Source organism: Vanellus vanellus (genome assembly GCF_965231255.1).
Source record: "Vanellus vanellus genome assembly, chromosome: 1".
Taxonomy (NCBI): Eukaryota; Metazoa; Chordata; class Aves; order Charadriiformes; family Charadriidae; genus Vanellus; species Vanellus vanellus.
In genome coordinates, this window is record NC_138905.1 from 10,900,374 (window position 1) to 10,920,694 (window position 20,321).

The window sequence follows — 20,321 nt, forward strand, 5'->3', positions numbered from 1 at the left end:
TTTTTCCCCACTGCACTTAGCTATAACTATTAAGATGAGTAAACCCAAGGTATTTTGTGACTTGCTTAAAAGTCCTTCCATTTTAGAACGGGAAAGAGAGTGTATGTGGTTAGATATAGGCCTGTTCACTAAATAAAGCTGTGTGGGCAAGAACACTGACAAAGGGAGAGAAAATTCGGAACAGATGGCGAGGGGTGCAGATCATGTTTTGACTAGTGCAGTCCTGACAAGGCCAAGACTGAATGATCTTTCTAACCTTTGCTGAAAAGTCTCAAAGTGCTCCAGAGTATAAGTTTACAGTGAATAAGATTACTATGTCTGCATTTATGTATATATTTAAGAAAACAGTGTCACTATTGGCATATCTTACTTTAGGATAGCATCAGCATGCCGCATAGATAGCATGAACTACTGTCCCATAGGTGATAGGATGGAGTGATGTTTCTATTTCCTCTTAAACTGTCCTCCAGTTTACCAGCTTCATAAAAAGAATTTATAATAGATACAGCCTTTGTGTTCCCCAAATATCAGCACCATGATTACTGGAGAAGTAATGCAAAATGAGGGAGAGGAATGTGTTTCTTGCTTCCTTCTTAGCGTGACTGTATGTTGGACAGTGTTTAGCAGATGTAATAATCATCACTGTTTATAGAAGATAACAAAAATGTTCCAAATTTAATAAACATAAGAACAGTCTTAGTAGGTCAAGCAAGATTTGTTTAGCCCTTCAACGTGGTTCTGACAGAAGGTATTTAAAAATATAAGGCCAGGGTAAATGCAGTGCAATGTTCTCACTGCTTCCAATAGCCTGTGGTTCAGCCTCTTTGTGAAGCAGTGGTTGCTTCTTTGCATTTAATGGGGTACTACTCTTTTTCGAAAGGCTTTGGTTTATGCATTACTTCATAGCTAGCATGTACACCTATATATCTTACGTATGGTATAATATTCTATCCTATTATATTTATATTGATTCTGTTGTTGTTTCTTACATATCAAAGCTGATACAGGTGGGAGAGTTCAAAACTGATATTTTAAATTATGAAGTTCAGCTGCCAGTCAGTGGCATCTATTGAGCCATTGGTGTAAATACATATGGATCTCAGTGCCTACTAGTTTTTATCGATTTGAAGCTACAGTCTACCATAGATGACACCATAGATTCTGATGTGACAGATCATCCAAAAAGAAGAGACCTGTATCTTGTTTTCAAGTAGATATGATAAGTGTTCCAAGATGCTAATTCATAAAACACTTTATGATCCTTTAGGATGATAACCAGTGTGCAAATCAGCATGAAGCAGATTTGCAGCTGATATAAATCAATTCTGTGCTATTAAAACAACCGGAATATAACTGAATTTCATCAGCTCAGGATTTGGCTTCATGTATTTTTTATGCTTTAATTGCCGATGGCCAAGAAGTGCAACAACTGTGTAGGCTTAATCATGTTTCTAGGAAACATCTTCTTTTAAGCTAATTTCGTTAGAAAGCACCAAAACAATTCTCCTGAGCACAATCTTGAAAATGTTGTACCTATCTAGACAACCAAGCTCTGATATGAATCATCGTGTTACGTATTCCAGAGAATCGCATAGGAATAATAACGCAAATAAAAATCTAGCCTGGATTTTATTATACACATTACTTTCCCTGCTGCTTTGCAAGTGCCTGATCTAACTTGGTTTTGTTTGCTTCGTCATGTTTCCTTTCTGACCGTTCTCCAGACTTTACAGATTGCTGTATCACAAGTATGATATCTAAGTAAATAGTTTGCATTTCTTCACGACACTTTTAAGTCTGAACTCTCCAAAGAGAAGGCGTCATCATTTTTTTCTGTGGCTGACAATTCCGTTTCATACAGACAATGGAACATGGTGTAAAATTGTTCCGGCAGATAAGGGCCTACCGGCACTCTAGCATATGTCTGGTCTAGATAAGGCGAGGAGGAGGAGGAATGGGGAGATAATGTCTAGTGAATGAACACAGGAGGAAGGTATGTTCTGTCTCTGTTCACAGCCAAATAGAGTTGGAAGACTTTGTATTGTTTGATTTGATTGATATGTTCTTATTGCTCTAGCATGGTATTTTTGGCACATTGTGAAATCTTTCATGCTTAGTGTCTCGTTTTCATTCTTTATCCATTTTCCTAATTGCTGCCATTGGACCTCGCCCAAAGAAGGTCACCCTTGTGCTTCCGTGCTATGATTCAGCCTGCTGGTTTTGACTTTTGTTTTTAGAAGTATTGTTAGAAAGTGATGAAAAACATATTTGGACTTGAGGTTTTTTCCTCCTTTAGTGGTGTGTCCGGGCATTGCCTCATGGATCTGAAACACAAAACTTAATCTCTATTTTGAGGTTTAAACATATCTTCCATTTCAAACTACTCAGACGTGTTGTAGCCCTCATCTGCATTTTGCAGTTTAAGCACATTTATTTTTTTCTCATTTTACTTTGGTATAGTTTTAACTTCAAAGCACAAAATATCCAAAGGTGGTAAAACAACCATTGTTTTACAGAAATAGTGATTTTCAACTTCCATCTTGAAGGGTATGCTCTTATGCTCCTAGAAATCCAAATAGCATCTTTTAAATATCTTTCTTAAAAATTCAGTCACCTAAAAGTCTATTAAAAATTCATATAGCTCTATTTCTAACTGTGACAAGAGTCAGATTGCTGCCAACGCTCATACTTAGTTTCTTATTCCAATTCACAGAAACTCATGTGTGATTACTGAAAATCTGTTGTACATTCTAATTGCTTCTTTACTTTCTTTGTTCATCTAATTAGACAGACAAATGGTTCCATACTTTGAAAAATTAGCCCAGAGGAAATATTTGTTTGAGTTAGCACATGAACGATGTTTGCACAGAGCTCCCGGGTCACGTGCCTGCATTCTCATGCCAGTGTTGAAGTTGTTACTACTGCACTGGAGTTACCTAATAATTAAACAATATCAGTCCCTCCATATGGTGCTGGAATTCCATTTACTATCATAAGAGAAAACATCCCTGGAAACTTAATTTGCACCTTGGTGTAAAAGCAGGACCACCACCAGCAGCAAAAGCCTGGTGTGCCTTGAATTACTCGGTTTTTCTCAGCTCTTTTTTTTCCTTTTTTTTTTTTTTTTTTTTTTTAACTAGTAACTTATGTAGGGGGTTATTGACATTGGTTTGGAAGGGCAAGCCTAATCATTGCTTAGATGCTGAAATAGTTCCAGGAAATCTGGGCAGTTTATACTCTAATGGCTGTAGTGGAACTGCTCAGCTAAGTAGTAAAAAGATGATAAGATTTCATTAACTTCCCTGTGACCAGAGCAACAGCAACAGATTGCCAGTAATCTGATCTTTATTATCTCCATAATGGAGAAAAATGACCAAATTGTAATTGCAGAGCTCAGGTTATGGTCAACCTACTTCAGCAAAATAAATTATTCTATATCAGCTGAGTCATGTTTCTAGTTTTTCTGCTGTGTTGCTAGTGGGACACAACAAAAGGGTTTCATAGTGGTCTGAGATACATAGAGCTACACAAGTTCAGAATAAATAAGTCTAATTGGACACAAAGTACCTAATGGTGGGATTAAGGAAAAGAGAAGGATGAATTTTTAAAATACTCTTGCAGTGATGGTTGCCAGGTCACCAGTGGCGGAATTTATTAGTGTCAAGTTGTTGGTCACCACTCAAGCGTACATTTGTTTTAATATATGTATGTGTGTATATATAATGAATATGCATCACTGAATGTGAATATAATGAATATGTATCACTGAAACACACTGATGTCTGGAAGGAGATGAAATGACAAGTGGAATGTTCTTTTGAAAGTCACAAAGTAGGTTAATTGCCAAAAAGCAAAAAAGCTATTGGCCATTCAAGTCTATTAATATTTTTTCTCTAAGCATGGATTTCTCTCAAAAGTAACTCTTCGATTATCAGAAACATGAAATCTTCATTAAAGCTTCTAAGTTTGTGTTTTCAGCTATATAAATCAGTGGCTCTCAAGCTAACTGTAATTTAGTATCCGTATTTGTTTTCGTATCAAAGTATAAAACCAATTTAGTTGAATGATCTACCTTGTTAAAGTTGAGCATTAGGCTTTTGGGGATTTGGGTTATGGGAGTTTTGGGGGGCTTTTTTGCTTGGCATGCTGCGTCTGAAGGCTTTAGTTAAGATTAGATAGGAGAGTAGGATCACAGCCTTGGGAGATCAGTAAAAACAGTTGCAAATAATTAGCAGTCTTCTAGCTTTGAAGCATCCTAAAAAGGATTGGATCTTAAATGTGTAAAATTCCCTTTGAAGAGATGTTTTCCTGAAGGTATTTTCCATAGAAATCAATACTCAGAGTTCAGAGAGGTGCACTCTCTCATTCAAAGTGCAATGATTTGCTTTCTGGTGCTTAACTGGTCCTGTGTCTTCTAAGGAAGAAAACAGCAGTTCATTAATCTGAAAATCTCAAATTGAAAGATGAATGTCTGGTTATATAAAAAAAGTCTGAGAGATGGAAATTAAGACTCAGAGATTTAAAAAAAGATCCAAAAAAAAAGGGAAAAAGATCTGAGAAAGCTTATGATTGATGATATTTTTAAGTTATCTGTATTCAAGGTGACAAATTGGGTAATGTCATGGAAAAAAGTAGTAAACTCAATATTTTCAGTAGATACATTATAAAAAGATTTGAAATCCCATCTTCACATGAGAAAATACAGCAACATCCAAGCAATATTTCTTTGTCAGCCAGAACAGAGCACTTAAAGCTCCTTGGGCAAAAAGGAGCTCATTCAGTCTGACTGCCAGGAATTGAATATTTTGTAATTTAAGTTAAAATATTTCTTCTAATAACATTTTTGCAAAATAATAATAACGAAAGACACTTTTTTTAATTTCATGCAAACAGATCAAATTAAATTAAATACCCCCTGATATGTCCAGCAACAAGAACATGTGCAAACACACACACGTACACCCACCCACCCCTCTGTGGTTGTCCCTTAGCAAGCATGCTCCTTCTTAGTACGTAATGACAGTTATATATTTGACTGTAACACCTGCAAATAGAAAATCACAAGCCTTTTCAAAGTCTCTGGGAATATTTTTTTTTTATATATCAGCATGGACAATAATTTATTTCATTAGCAGCAATATGGACAAACACCTTAGATTTGCAAAATCAGAACCGGTACGTCAGCCATGATTTTCAAAGTTGTCTAGCATAGGTATCCGTAGAATTGCCTCTGAAATCCAGTGCCTCGTACACCCATTTATATGACAAACCACCTTTCTGCCATTCTGTTACAATTAAGCTATCAGAGGTGGAGGCACTTGTATAGCATATCACGAGAAAACTCTGACCCTGCAGTTACTCCCCTATGTGATGAAAAGTGTCCAGTCCTACTGGTATGTTAAAAAGTCCATATGTTGACTGTGTGGGTTGTTTGTGTGTGTTGTATACTAAGAACAGTTGTTTATCGGATTTGCTGAACACAATAGGTCGCAGTTGTGAGCCTCAGATCTGTAACATATTAATGGGTCTTTCAATAGTGTATGATCAGAAGTCCTCTGATAAATGCGCAAAGCAGCCCACATGAATTTCTAAGTCCTAAGGATGGACTAATATTTAAATGCTTTCAGAGGGGTATATTTTGCTTTATGCAGTAAAGTGCTTGTCTTTTAAAAAACTGTATTTTTCAGCTTTTTTAAAGGACATTTAGACCCATCCTTTGAATGAGTCCCTATCAAGTCAGGAAAGACAAACTTTACCAGTACTAAATTTCAATTTTGCACCAAAATAAGGTAATTTATTTAAAATAACTATGCAGTTTGTTCCAATTACACTGAAAAATTACTGTCCTCAACAAAAATAATCTTAGAATTTCCCATAGCACAGTCCCAGAATGCTGATGAAGCTATTGTTTAAAACACAGCATCCTTTCTGTGTATCAAATCATTTATGTTAAAAACCAGCCAAACAGCAATATGTTTAGTTAATCAATTATCATCCATACCAAGTTTATAATTAAAGGAATATTAACTACCATGATGGGTATATCTTGTAGCATAAATTTAATTATATTCCCTGTGCCTGTAATTAGCCTGGGTGTTTAGGTGGTGGTGTTTTATGTTGATTATATGGGTCCCTCTTCATTTTTATTTTAGAGGATCTCCCTCAAGCTGAAATATTTGTACTTTTCCAATTCTAAATTTGCTGTTAGAGAGACAACTGTTCACTTGTCAAATTCAAAAAAAGGATTAAAAAGATTTACATTCTTTTACATTCGATTTGCATTGCTTTACGTTCCCAGGTGTCAGTCTTACAAGAAGCTGACTTTCTTAAAGATGTTGCTCAGGCCTCCCAATTACAAAAAGAAGACAAGTGTATAGAGAGGGGGCAAACTGAGTAAAATTTTTAGCAAAAATTTCAAGGAACTGACTAGCAAATTTCATGCTATCATCTGAGTATTCACAGCTCCTCCTGAAGATACTTAGACGTGCCTGCACAGCGTTCACAGTGGGCTTGTGAACTGGCAAAGTTGCACTGGACCAAACAAACAGTAAACTTGAGAGGGCATTCTTGCCATATCAAATCTTTGTACAGTTTAACTTACAGAGTTATTATTCATGTTGGCATAGGTTTGAGTTTGCATATTCCCTAAATCTTTTATCTGTTCTGAAAGTATCAAGACTAAAAATCACCACATAGTTAAAATAAAAAATACAGATTCTAAAATGGGGTTTTATGACAGATCTGGACTTTATCTCAAACCTGGATATAATCTAGAGGTGAATTATGTTCCAACACATGCATACAAAACTCCTACCTGTACTCCCAGTAGCACCATACCAAAATCAATTTCTCCTGTTACAACCTGTGGTGGATAAACAGTAAAAGATCTCGTCTGCAAAGAGTGTTGATCATCCTTTGTGAAAACTCAAGATCTATCATACCATTTATCATATGCTAGGCCCTCAGCCGTATCATGGCTTATTCCCAAGTTTTTTACCCCGAAACTCATCCTTGGCCATCAGCCCACACTGAAATCGTTCCCTATAAGTTCTTTATACTGATAGTGCATTACCAGTGGTCATCGTGTCACTGAATCCCCACCCAAATTGTGTTAACCTTACGGCACAAAATGTAGGTCTAGTGGAAGTGTACCATCTCCCCAAGATTGATCCATACCCATCATCTGAATTACCACCAGCCCCCACCACTAGTTGTGTAGTTGAACTTCTTGCATGTTCCAGCGATGCATACTGCTTGATTTATGCAGCAGTCACAGAATCACAAAATGGTTGGGGTTGGAAGGAACCTTTGGATATCATCTAGTCCAACCCCCCTGCCAAAGCAGGGTCACCTACAACAGGTTGGACAGGAATGCATCCAGGCGGGTTTTGAGTATCTCCAGAGAAGGAGACTTCACAACGTCTCTGGGCAGCCTCTTCCAGTGCTCTGCCACCCTCAAAGTAAAGAAGTTTTTCCTCATGTTGAGATGGAATTTCCTGTGTTCCAGTTTGTGCCCATTGCCACCAGTCCTGTCTCTGGGCACCACTGAAAAGTCTGCCCCCATCCTCTTGACACCCGCCCTTTTGATATTGATAAGCAACGATGAGATCCCCTCTCAGTCTTCTCTTCTCCAGGCTAAACAGACCCAGGTCTCTCAGTCTTTCCTCATAACAGAGGTTCTCCATTCCCTTGGCAGCTGCTGGCTCATGGGCGACTTGTTGTCTACCAGGGCTCCCAGGTCCCTCTCTGCAGAGCTGTTTTCATCTCAGTGCATTAAATATACCCCTGTACACTAATTACTATGCTGAATCTGTAAGAACAATCCGCATATATTTCCTTAATTCTTCATTATTATTTTCCCTTGGTTGCTCTCACCCACCTGTTTTATCAGGATATTGGAGGGATACACCATTTTGGTCGAGGCTTGCAGTGGTGGAATGAGCCCTTTCGATGTTAAGTGATTCTTGCCAAACCCCTTAAGTCACGAGTGTACTTCCTTACCTTTATATTCTGCTGTACAGGACCAGTGCGTGTATCTGAACACAAGGCACATTCCAAAAGAAAAGCAAAGGCTTGCTTGGAAAATGTCTAATACACAATTATGAGGAAAGTGGAGGCACAAAGGATATAGATTTAGCTAAACCAGGATAGAAAACCTAGTGGAAACTTCTTTGGCCAGAAACTCAATGTAGTTACCTTGCTTCTAAAACAAACTCAGGGCTGACTTATCAAACACTGATAGCATCATGACGAAAAACCTTAATCTAAAAAGATAAAGCTTTGCAAAGAGATTGTGTGGTGAGCTTCCTATAGCTGATTAGTGTAATCGCTCAGCAGGTTTGGCTTACTAAATTAATAAATTGAAAATTAATTATTTAACCATTACAACAAAGGCGGGAAAATCAGCCTTTACATTCCCAGATGAAAGCGTAAATCATCTTATATGAAATTGTATTTTTCTTCAAAGAAGAAATTTGTTTTTCTTGTATGGGAATTATTTTTTTTTTAAAAGGCAAGATAGCATGAAAAATTAACAATACATAAATTAGCTTTACAAGACTATTTTTTAAGCTTTTGTTTTCACTCTCATTGTTCTATACGTAAGGGAGATTAGCGATCTGCTTCTCTCCAGGTAAAATAATGAGAGTGATTAAAATGTTTTCACCTTTGTAATCTTTAAAAAAGGGAGAAAATATGTTAGATTTGATGATGCTTTACACAGGCTTTTTCCATTCTGATAACTTGTACATCCTTTGATGTAAAAGATGTCAAATAAAAGCAAATATTTAAGAAGAATAATGGCATCTGCCAAATACAGGTTTACGTAAATGTACATGTTTTGCTGCTGGAGCTCAATGATCTCTGTCAGTCTCCATGTTTATGTGATTCTAAAACCTTAGCTACTATAATTTTTTCAGCTAACTGGCAGTTGTAGGCATATGATAAAGCTGTCCTTTGAATCCATGCTTCACGTGGATTTCTAGCAATTAATTGCAATTTAATTAATACTGCAAATTATGGTTTACTTGAAATAGGTTTGCCATGCAAATAGTTTCTCTGCAGTACAGTAAGGCTGTCAGAAGGTGACATTGGCTTTCATGTAATTTTTAATAAATCAGTTATTTGTGTTATGTCAGGCATACAGTATTTACTCAAGAAAATCTTTTCCTATGCTGAAATGCTTCTACCCAAAGTTCAGTCTTAGGAAAAGTGGTGGACTGCAGTTAACCTTAATCTTCCAACCATAGCCAGAAGTTATTGGTGACATCGTTCAGTAACCTCTGATGAGTTCTTCTCTTTCTTTCTTTCCAGTGAATTATTCATTGCTTTGTCTCTGTGTAAAGTTGTCTTTTTCTTTTGATCACAGGCAATGGACTGGGAATCCGAGTTGTAGGTGGGAAGGAGATTCCAGGAAGCAGTGGTGAAATTGGAGCTTACATTGCCAAGATCTTGCCGGGGGGCAACGCAGAGCAGACAGGGAAGCTGATAGAAGGTAAGATAAATGAATTATCAGAAAATAGAGCCATGGGAGTTTTGGGAGTTTGGTAGAATTATTTATACTATACGTCGTCTCTTGTGCAGCAGGTGTAATCTTGTGCAAGGAGTGAGGGGCATCAAAGAGCCCCTCTAAATCTCCATGAGTCTAAAAGCAGAAAAGTACTAATAGAAGGTTATGACTTCTATAACCAGAGAGAATTGCCATGATGAGCAGTATTATGGCATACCTTCAGTAATATATGCCAACGTGCTGTCTGGGCATAAGACAATATGGCTGGGGTCTAAGAGTATACCATGGACGTGGTTTTGTCAGAGTAGGCTAATGGTTGGACTTGATGATCTTAAAGGTCCCTTCCAACCTCAGCAATTCTATGATTCTATTCATGAACATATATCACGGACATGCGGTTTTAAAAATCTTTAACCTGGCTTGATCATCTAAGTACCTAGTGTTGGCGATTACTTACATTTCTTAGATGCACAGATAAAACGGATGACAGACCCAGTTCTGTCTCAGTTATACACGCTATCTTTTTTTTTTTTTTAAGTTCCCTAAAGTCAGACTTGACTGAATTTATCTGACCTAACTTTAGTTTTCCAGTTTAAGATAGTCATCCAACCTGCCTCAACAGGCAACAAAGAAGCATCTGCAGAATGGCAATTGATTTCATGTACCATAGACCTTCATTTCAAGAATTGGGAGTGTCTTCCTCATTTAATTGACTTTAAGACTGCATTAGACTGTATACCTTCCTTTAGGCAATTAAAGCTACTTTAATCATTACGTTTTCTAGGATTATTACAAATGTGATAATTCTAGGAACAATTTATTTCTATCCATAATCGCATGAATGATCCCTTCTCTATATAGCTATTTTATATTTCCTTTTTTCATAGGAGTATCTGTATGCACCTGAAATGGTTCATGGATAAAAATATAATACATTTGCTTCTAATTCATTCAACTAATTATTTTTATTTCTCTAATAAAAGCAGATATCCAGAAAAAAAAAAAATTAAAAAGAAAGAAGATAATCAGGAAGAGTAGTTCTCCCAGGCAGAATTCAAGTCATATAAATTTTCTGAAGAGCAAACATGCAACAAAAGTCATACTTAAATCAAAAGTACTTTGTAGATAGAAAAGCTGAGTAAATTGATTAAAGAATGTATTCACAAATAAAAGTTTAAATATGTTGTGAGTGTTACAAAACAGTGTCACCTGCATTCACCCTGCTGCTTTTTACATCCCCAGTGGTTTCTTTGCCAATATTTAAAAGGTGCACATACACTGATGTCAATTTCAATTTAAAGTTGAAGTGAAGAAATAATGTATCATCAACAAAAATATCTTTTTTTCCCTATAGAGTTGATTCTTCCCTTTATATTTAATGGGTAGTGTCTGACTCATCAAATGATAGAATAGTGTTATTTATTGCACACAAATGATGAAGGGATCAACCTTATTTTTTTGTGTTTTGAAGTGAGTGTTTGTTTTGTCTCCTTCCATACAAAAGAGTAGATCTTTCATAGCTGTGCTAGATCATGCACACATTGTTTCAGTACCAAACAGGTAAAGAGAAGAATGTGTTTTTTTCCATGAGACTAGACATTTCAAGAAAGAAGATGAGCAGTTACTGTGTGTAATTATCTCCAGTCTTTTGGTTTCTCTTGTCAGGAACCTTTCTGGGAATTTAGGTTTAAAGTTCTTCACTCACCATATAGGTATATTTAGCAGTGATCAAGAACATCTTGGATTGATAATAACTACAGGAGAAGTTCAGACATGCCAGTTTGCTTTTCTGTCTGTTTATATCATGTATTTTGAAAGTTTATTCATATTTTATAGAAGGATGAACAAGACAGTAAAAATATTCTTTTGTTTCGTTCTCCCATCATATGATCAATCATATTTCTGAGCTGAACTTTATAAAAGTTTCCTAGACTTGGGTACGTTGGTATAAATCAACTCCACTAAAATTGCTATACTTAATCTGTAGAAGTTGTCCACACAATGTCCCAGAATATGTTTTACTATGGATGTGTTAAATGTTCTGTCAGAGAGAAAAAATCCTTTCTGCAGAAGGTACCGTTACTATAGCATACGAGACAAATACTCCTCCTTACTGTCATTTACCTTTGAAATCTTGCCTTTATATCTAGTTTACTTTTTATGTTACTTCAGATGGCTATCATAGATCAACAAAGAATATTTGTCCACTTCACTGTTAGTTTTGTTTTGTTTTTTTAGTGGAAATATAGCTGGTGCGAATTTAATCTCTACTCTTCAGAAGTGCTAAAATCCATTGAGGTCTTCAATCATTCTCACATTGATCTGTGTAGATACAGCCAAACTAGTAATGTTACCAATATCGCTGGTATTGGTGTGTCTGAAAATAGAGGCTAGTCCTCATTTCTTTTTGAAGTTATTTGCTGCCTCTCGCATCACATACAGAAAACTTTATATGTCATTATCTGTGAATGACAATGACATCTTAATAATTTTTATAGTAATCATGAGTTCCTTTTTCTGCTGAAATGTTAGGCGACTTCAAATTAGAGTATACACCTAGTCATCAACTAAACATATACTAAGGCCATTACAAGCTAATATCTTGACTCATTAGCCTTTCTAAGAAGATGGTTCACTGCAAAAAATCCCACCAACTGAAATTTTTCCTCTAATTCTAAAAACAGAAAACACTGGGTGAGGTCTGAAATTCCTATCAATAGCGTAAGGAACAAGGGTAGGTTTAAAGTGGTTATGAAGGAAGGCAAAGTTCTACCTGCTGTCTGCATGACTGCATCTATGAAGAAATGACACGTTTTAAAATACAGATAGCATTCCTTTCCTTAGGGAGTAGCAATCCATAAAATTTTAGCCTATTTAAGTAGCTTTGGAGGAGTCTTAGTGCTGAAAAGTTTATTTATAGTTCTGACTAGCAAATACCAGTCATCTTGGTTCTCTCACCTTGAATTGCTTTCAGATGTCAGAAATATCTCTGATTCATCACTCATTGGCATTACAAAAACTGGAGGTGGAAGACTCATTCTACTGAGCTCATCAAGTGCAGGGACTGTGTCAATTTGATAGATGTGTCTGTGCTCCCTCTCGTGTTGACAGAAACAGTTCAGTTATATTCCACCTGGTATATCTACTGGGTGAATGGTGTTTTATACTGACAGTATTTTTCAGAAACAGAAGGACCCAGAGTAAAGAGAAGAAATAAAATATTGATGTGTGTTACCAGCTGTTACAAATTTGTTGGATGCCCTCAGCGTTCAGGTTTTCTCATTGAACCAGTTCAGCAGGCTGACTGGAGATCCTGGGAGCCGGTGAACCGCGGTTGTCTTTGTTCCAAGCATTCGATCAGCCAGGTGTACTGTGTTCCAATGCTGACATTCACCGGGATGAACAGGTTCCCTGTCTTTCCAGTCTCCTGGCAATTCTGGGGAACCTTCATGGCCTAAAAACTGATGGTGATCTCACTGCCTTTGCTGACACTCCACTCAACAGCAACCGTGATGCTGTCCAGATTTTTGTTAACTTGTCTGAGGCTTTTTGGGTGCATGTTTATTTTTAATATGTATGTCTCATTTAAATAATATCTTCCCAAACTTAGAAATAGGAAAATCATATATAAGGAAGACAAAAACTTATTATTAAAAATACTGAAAGAACACCCCCAGTTTCTATTTTATAGCAAATATAACAATGTAACATTTCTAGGATAAAATAGAAGGATGCCACCTATTTTATGAGTCACAGACCTTCATTGTAGAATTTTAGTATATAAACAGTCCATACTATAGCAGAGACATGCTATTCGATTCAATTCAGTTGAAATTTGCATTTTCTAATTTAATAAAAATATTCATCGTACAGAGATATTTTAAGCTTCCCCATCCTGAAGCTGCTCCAATAATATTATAAGAAAAAACACCTGATGTACATACAGACAATGAAAGATAATGCCACCCTGTTAAAGCTGTTAAGTAGGTCAGAGAAGAGAAAACGCATTGCTGTTTGAGAGTGCTGTGGTAGTTAATGGTGCCCTGCCCCTCAGTCCAATCCTTAGGCACTTGTTTTGATCTAGATGAATAACTACTCCCCTTAGGATGCAAGAGACATTGCTCCTCAAAAGACCATGAAGGTCCTCCAAGAAGAGCCACCTGCAGCCTGATGGCAGATACCAAGAGTAGGTAAAAGCACATCCAGTGTCTTCAGCATCAAAGTCTGAAGATTGACGGTGAGTTCTTCAATGCACTCAGTGTCTTTCAGACTTGGAATCAACTGCTAAGATGCAGATGGTCAGTTTTCCAAATTGGTTGGTTGCCTTTATTTGTGCTGGAAGTTCTCCAGGCCTCATGGACGGTTCTCCTCAGGACAGTATTTTGAATGAGTGGGTCTTTATTGTGAATGTCAGAGCTCTCTTTCATCTTTGGAAAACTCTTCAGTCTCAGAACTTTACGATGCCTTCCAGAAATAAAGCTGAAGTCTCCACATTCCTTTTATCCCTATTTATTCACTCTTTTCCTTCTTGTATAGAAAATCTTACATATTCTTACATATCCAAGTGTCACCACTTCCTTTTGTAAGAAGACCTTTGGTTCACGGCTCGCTCCCTCTCTCTCTAATGCCCTAATATGAGACTGACAAAATATTAGAATCATTCCTCAGATTGAAACTAAGAGCCTCGCCTTGGACTGTCATGAGATGGCACAGTTTGTGATCTCTTGAAGCCATGGACCATGGCCATGGTGTCAAAGAGAACGCTTCCTCACAGATACTAAGCCAATATGTGAAGAAACATGTTGTTCCCTGCTTGCCCCCGTACAGCTTTCCACACCAGACATATGAGATGAACAGTGTGTACCAAAACATCATGCTGTGACTGGCAAAAGAGGGACACATCCAGACCAGTGGGAAACCTTTTCCACCCAAACCAAAATGTGGTAGGAAAAAGGAACAAAGACCTGTTTGGTTTACCCCCATAGACTTCAGAGAGCAGCAAGGCTCCCCACCTTCAGTTCTCTGAAGGAGGCAGACCCAGGAAGCCCTTTCAGAAGTCTGCCTTAACCAGAATGCTCTACAGCTCTCGCCCATGGTGTAGACTTTGCCTTCTGAACTAGCCCGCTTGAAGCATCCCCTGGCCTCATGCTTCACAATAGAAGAATACACTGAGAGATTTCTTTGAAGACAGGGAGGGAAAACCCAGGGCTCACTGGGACCCTCATCTGTATAGGTCCAAGTGTCATTACCACAGCTTTTTGTTATTTACTGGACATGCAGTCTGCATTACCTGGAGAAAAATAGCTTGAGTATTTATAGTACCTACAATGCTTCCTCTGAGGGGAATGTAAATAAAGCTAATGAGCAGACTGGAGAGGAGATGACCAATCTGGGGAGACAATACAACTATACTTTGGTTGTATAGTGTATGTAATATGAATCTGGGCATAAGCAATGTTGGATAGAAGCTGTTGGAATATTAGCATCACTATTTAATCTGCGAAGTATTTCCTAAGTTCGGGCAATAACATCTTTGAATACAAGCAGCTTTCTTACTCCTCCAGGTGAAAGTGCCAACTAGCAAACTTCCAGAAGTTGTTTCACCTCAGCTATGCCCCATGTTCCGTTCCCTTTATGTGTTTTCACAGGAAGCCATTCCCTTCATGGGTTTTCAGATCATAAGTTTTCCAACACAACTTTTCAAGTTTTTATGTCCTTATCATCTTAAAGCGTATTATTTACTGGCATTGGAAACACATGATTTTAGTCCTCTCAGAACAGGGGGGCATGCATCTGGATTATTGACCAGCCCGTGAAAGGAGCAGAAAGAAAGTGTTAAGAACAGTTTTTCTGCAGCTTGTTTGAAGCACTTGTGGGCCAGTTTGGGTAGCAGCAAGTGCTAAATAACAAGACCAGACCCAGTTTCAGAAGGTCTTTTGCAAAGGCAATGGCATCTGTAATGGCTGTCTGTCTTATCAAAACTCTCTCTTGTCATATCATAGACATGCTTTGGATGTTGCTTGGAAAGTGGAATGGTCATGGGCACCTAAATAGTTGGAAAACCAGAACAGAAGCAGTAAGTGACTATATCCTTCCCCCTGCTCCTCCTGCCACACTTCCCTCTTATCCCTGAGTTATAGATGGGCTCAGGTGTAACACTGACTGATCTTGGTCATCTGTTGGTGGGAAGTGCAACAGACACCAGATCTTCCTGAGTTTTAAAAGACTGTAGTGAGTGCTGCTTGCTTTTTAGCCAGCTAAAATTAGACACATTGATCGGGGCATCACAGTGAAAAGAGATTTTCCAGTCCCCATGAAGCTAGGGATAGTGAAGAGCCAGTATCCCTTCTTGAGTCTTTCTGGTAATTACACTCCTGGCAGAAAGTAGATAGTATGATGAAGCTGGAAAATGATGAAAAGAAATTAAAAGGAACACAAGAAGGGAAGGACAAATTCTCAAAAAACTTTGGATCAAGCCTTAAATGAACAGAAATGGTCTTCCCATCCTCTACTTCCATTTTGCCGTTTGACTGCTTTAATTTATTACCACATTGGAGGAAACAAAGAATTAACTTTATCCTGTTCTCTGAGCATTAGTCTTAGTGATATATTGTCCTGTCCGTACTTTTTCTGTGGGGTTAGGAGAGAGGAGAGCTTGCTCTCAACATATCCCCTGGGCTACAGGCTCAGGTTTATCTGTCCCAGCAGAAACTGACTTTATCCAAGAAAGTGTGCACAAAATAACAGGCAGTGCCATGGCTTGGTTGAAAGCTTTGCCCTAAAGCTCTTTAGAAAGGACTTAATCTAAGCAAACCCCTAAATGCCCCCTATCAGCTGTAAATCTTCACTTGCGTAGTTGTGCTCCTCTCACCCATGTATTTTGTTCTGCCTTGTACTTCTTTCAAACAAGTAATAATTAATAAATGTGCTGTGCCGTTCTTGCTAAGTGTGGCTGTGGGCATTCAGCATATAAGAAAATGACTTTAAAATATTTAGAAATGTAGTAGAGTGGACACCCCAGTGTCATCATGTGTCGTGTCATCACTACATGTTACCATTAACCTTGTATCTGTCAGAATGGAGCACGGAAGGAAGGAAGCTTTCTCACACCGCTTTAGCCATTTCATATGCAATCCCACTGATAGTGGTCTCGGTCCTGTTCTTAATACGGTTGGAGGTGAGTGGTACTGAGAGTTCAGTTTGGCCATTCGCTGAGATGTGAGAAGGAAACCAGGATCGGCAGAAGGAATGAGAATTGGTTTAGCACTTGTGTGGGGCTTACCGAAGGAAACAGGAGAAGACAGGCTTGCGGTGTGAACGTTTGACACGGAAAGCTCTGAGAGGTCTCTACAACTTTACTAAATCTGTTTAAGGCAGTTGAAATACACTTAGAAAATGATACTTTTCCTTGCTTCGCAGTATAGGGCATCTAGTTTATGGAGATTTAGTTTAATCCTATAGTGGCAGTATGATACAACCGGGATTTTGCAAGGATACTTCATTAGAAGACTTCTTGTATACCAGGAATATCTGGTTTAATGAGATAGAGCAGATACTATGAATTTGTAATGTTTCTGCCTAGCACTGTAATTACTCTATATTTAATTTTCCTGCCATAAAATTCAACACTGAAAAATGTTATTAGAGGTAACTTGGGTCCTAGAAGTAGTTGAGCAGATATATAGACTGAGATTTCAGGATCTTTTTAATGTAATCTAAAGTGGAAGATAAGAGAAAAATTACAGGGTAGTTATAATTTTTTTTTAAAGCTATGAGAAAGAAGCATTATATTAATTCATATTAGGACCAGCAAAGATCTGGGCTCTTGCATAACAAGAGTTACAGATTTTTCACTCCTGCATTTAGCCCTGTTATGTGCCACATAAGCTAGTATAGATTATACCTTCTTTATGATCAAGAACTCTGAAAATACCATGAACAACTAATTGTTGCTGAAAATCAATTTTGCTGGAAAAGCCCTGTCATACAAATTACACCAGGAAGTCGGATTTTTAATAAAAAATAAATAATTGCATCAAAATACCTCTTTAAGGAGTTTCTGTTTAGTCTTAAATAGGTAAGTCTAATTCATAGAGACGAGCAAAATAACCTGGATGCTTCAAGCAGAGAGTAGATGCAGACATAGTCACTAGACATTCCAGGGGAAATGAAGTGGGGAACAACCACAAGGGTCAGGCAAAAAGTGTTCATCGGATGGTTTATAACACAAGTTGTGGAAGAACACTGATAAAAATGTCACCGGTGCTATAATGAGCTTTCGGTAACATTCCACTAAGATCATATTAGAAGGGACTCCTAAAGTACTTATGTGGAGCCATGCAACTATCAGGCACGCTGCTTTTGACAGCTGTTAGTATTCAGGACCTTGATGGATAGTTCCTGTTAGGAAGGAGATCCAGGTGCTTCTTGGAAAGAGTCATCATTGCTTCCGGAGATGTGTCTGAAGCCCCGTTTCTCTGAACACAGCAGCAACTGCAGTAGGCAGCACTGTCATCAGGCTTCTCCCAGAGCTTTCCTCTCAGCTCCCACTGAGACCATACAACTCTCTGGTCTCCTCTGGGATCATACAGGTCATGGGGGCTTTGATTTTCTGCCTCTGATATTGGCACTTGTCCGTGTGGTCCCGGTCTTCCCTTTCGCTCTTCTTGGACAGTTCTGGCTATATTCTGAGACTGTGAGTACAAGTAAGATTCATTTGACTCCACAAAAGAGTTTAATTCCTTCTTGCATTATTTTTAATATGATCCGTCCATTCTTACATCAGAGACACGGTTGCAGGCCGGGTATTGATTACTTTACAGTATAACACTATTAAAATCAAATTGATGCAGGTTTGTAAGAAGATGCAATTGTATTTCTGTATTCCCAGTACAAACTGGCGGGGGTGACAAGGCTGTGACTTTTCTCGTTTGGCCCACACAGGAGGGAAAAATACAGAGCGCAGAGACAGTTCTGTGGGCTCAGAGGTGAACCACAGAGATGGTTTTAGGGATACAGCTACAGCTGTAGTCAAACAGAGGCAGTCTGTCTGGGGCTGTAAGAGATAGACAAGGAGATGTATTCTCTAGACCACGTTATACCTGATACAGAGGCAAAAAACAAAAGCAGGGAGACACACAGAAGCTGTGTCTGCCCCTTTGCATAGCAATTGCCGGCTGTGGGTGCTAAAAGGGAGTTGAATTTCAACTTGAAGCATCGAAAATATGTTCCTGTATTGCTCTGCTTCTTGACTTCTGTTTTCAAGGACAGGCTTCTGTGTAGCAGATTTACAAAGAAACCAGACACGCGTAAATCCTTCAGTACCTAAACTGAAGCCAATTTGTCTTACCGGTGGAAGGCATCAAAAGCACCCTCCTGTCTCCATTGGCTGCAGAGGGAACTTAGGTATTTCTTTTAGGTGAACTGGCTCACTAACCACTTAAAATTTAGATGCTATGTGCCTACATTAAGCATGCTGGAGCACATCTTGTAAAACAAAACCGAGAATTTTTTGTTTGTTGTTTTTAAGGAATGATGTGTATTTGGGCTCACATACGTGGGCACCGGAATAAGAAGAATCTTTTCATGGCATGAAAAAGTCTTTTTTCATAACCACTGAGCTGTGTTGTTTGATAGTGACTTCCCAGTGAACTGGGAAGCTAAAAATACCGTAATTCCGTTTCCTATTGTGCAGACTATTGCGGGCTGAAAACTCGCAGACTACCTAGCAGACTACCAGTTTGATGTCATTTTGGTGGTGAAAAAAATCCAGTGAAATCAAAGTGAGGGTCATCTTGAAGCACGGGTTAAATATAACTGTGTCCTTATGGACAAATTTCCCTGCTCTGGGTTCCCAAAAAGTGCATTAAAAACATTTTGCATCTACACATAGCAATTTTAACCTTGAATCCCATTCCTGAAATCTGGTTTTCCAGGAATGTTAGGCCAGTCTTGCCGCGCCATGGAGCGCTGTATTAATGTAAAGTATAGCATTATATAGATTATATTATATATATTATTATATAGATTCCAGGCCCAATGTGCATTGTCCCCAGTCAGGCTTTGTTCTGCTGCAAGTCAGGTATACAAATAAAGCAGATGAACAAATAACCGCTTTCACTGAATATCCTGGAGGCAGCGTGTTAACTGTTTGCAAGACACGCTTCCCAGAAGCAGAGGCTTACAAACACCTCATTTTCCTGCCCATGAAACTAGGTACTGCAGCAAGCAGACTTTCTGCAATCGCTTGGTATTTCAAAGTATTTTCTAGATAGGTGTAGGCATATTTGATTCTTCCAAGGCTATAAGGAACGTTATTCATTATTATCAGTTTACTGTGAAGAAAGAAGGAGTACCGAAAGTGGGCTGTCTCAGAGTAGAATGTTATCCGCCTTTTAGATGGACTTTGATCGTGTCAATATGTAAGGCGTGGACACAAATTTGGAATTCTCGGTCACAGAGCTTCACTTCAGTGTTTTTAAAAGTGATGTGGTCACATTGATAAAGCCTGTGTTTTCTAGAGGTATTGCATAACACACAGAGAGGGAATAGATAAAAACAAGATATTGCCTAAATTACTTAAATTAACCAATCTCTGGAGGGACTTTTTACAAGGGCGTGTACTGGTAGGACAAGGGGGAAAGGTTTCAAATTGAAAGAGAGTAGATTTAGATTAGATATCAGGAAGAAATTTTTCACTCTGAGAGTGGTGAGACACTGGCACAGGTTGCCCAGAGAAGCTGTGGCTGCCCCATCCCTGGAGGTGTTCAAGGCCAGGCTGGATGGGGCTTGGAGCAACCTGGACTGGGGGGAG

General features: G+C 38.3%; 1 protein-coding gene across 1 annotated transcript in view; it reads left to right on the plus strand.

The window, feature by feature from the left end:
- The window catches only part of PCLO (piccolo presynaptic cytomatrix protein), a gene marked incomplete at both ends in the record, with an annotated part of 381,090 nt that overhangs the window by 249,349 nt on the left and 111,420 nt on the right, over window positions 1-20,321 (plus strand). Inside the window, one exon of the mRNA XM_082487957.1 lies at window positions 9,368-9,493. Within this exon, the coding sequence (XP_082344083.1) occupies window positions 9,368-9,493 (126 nt within the window). The remainder of the gene's footprint in view (window positions 1-9,367; window positions 9,494-20,321) is intronic.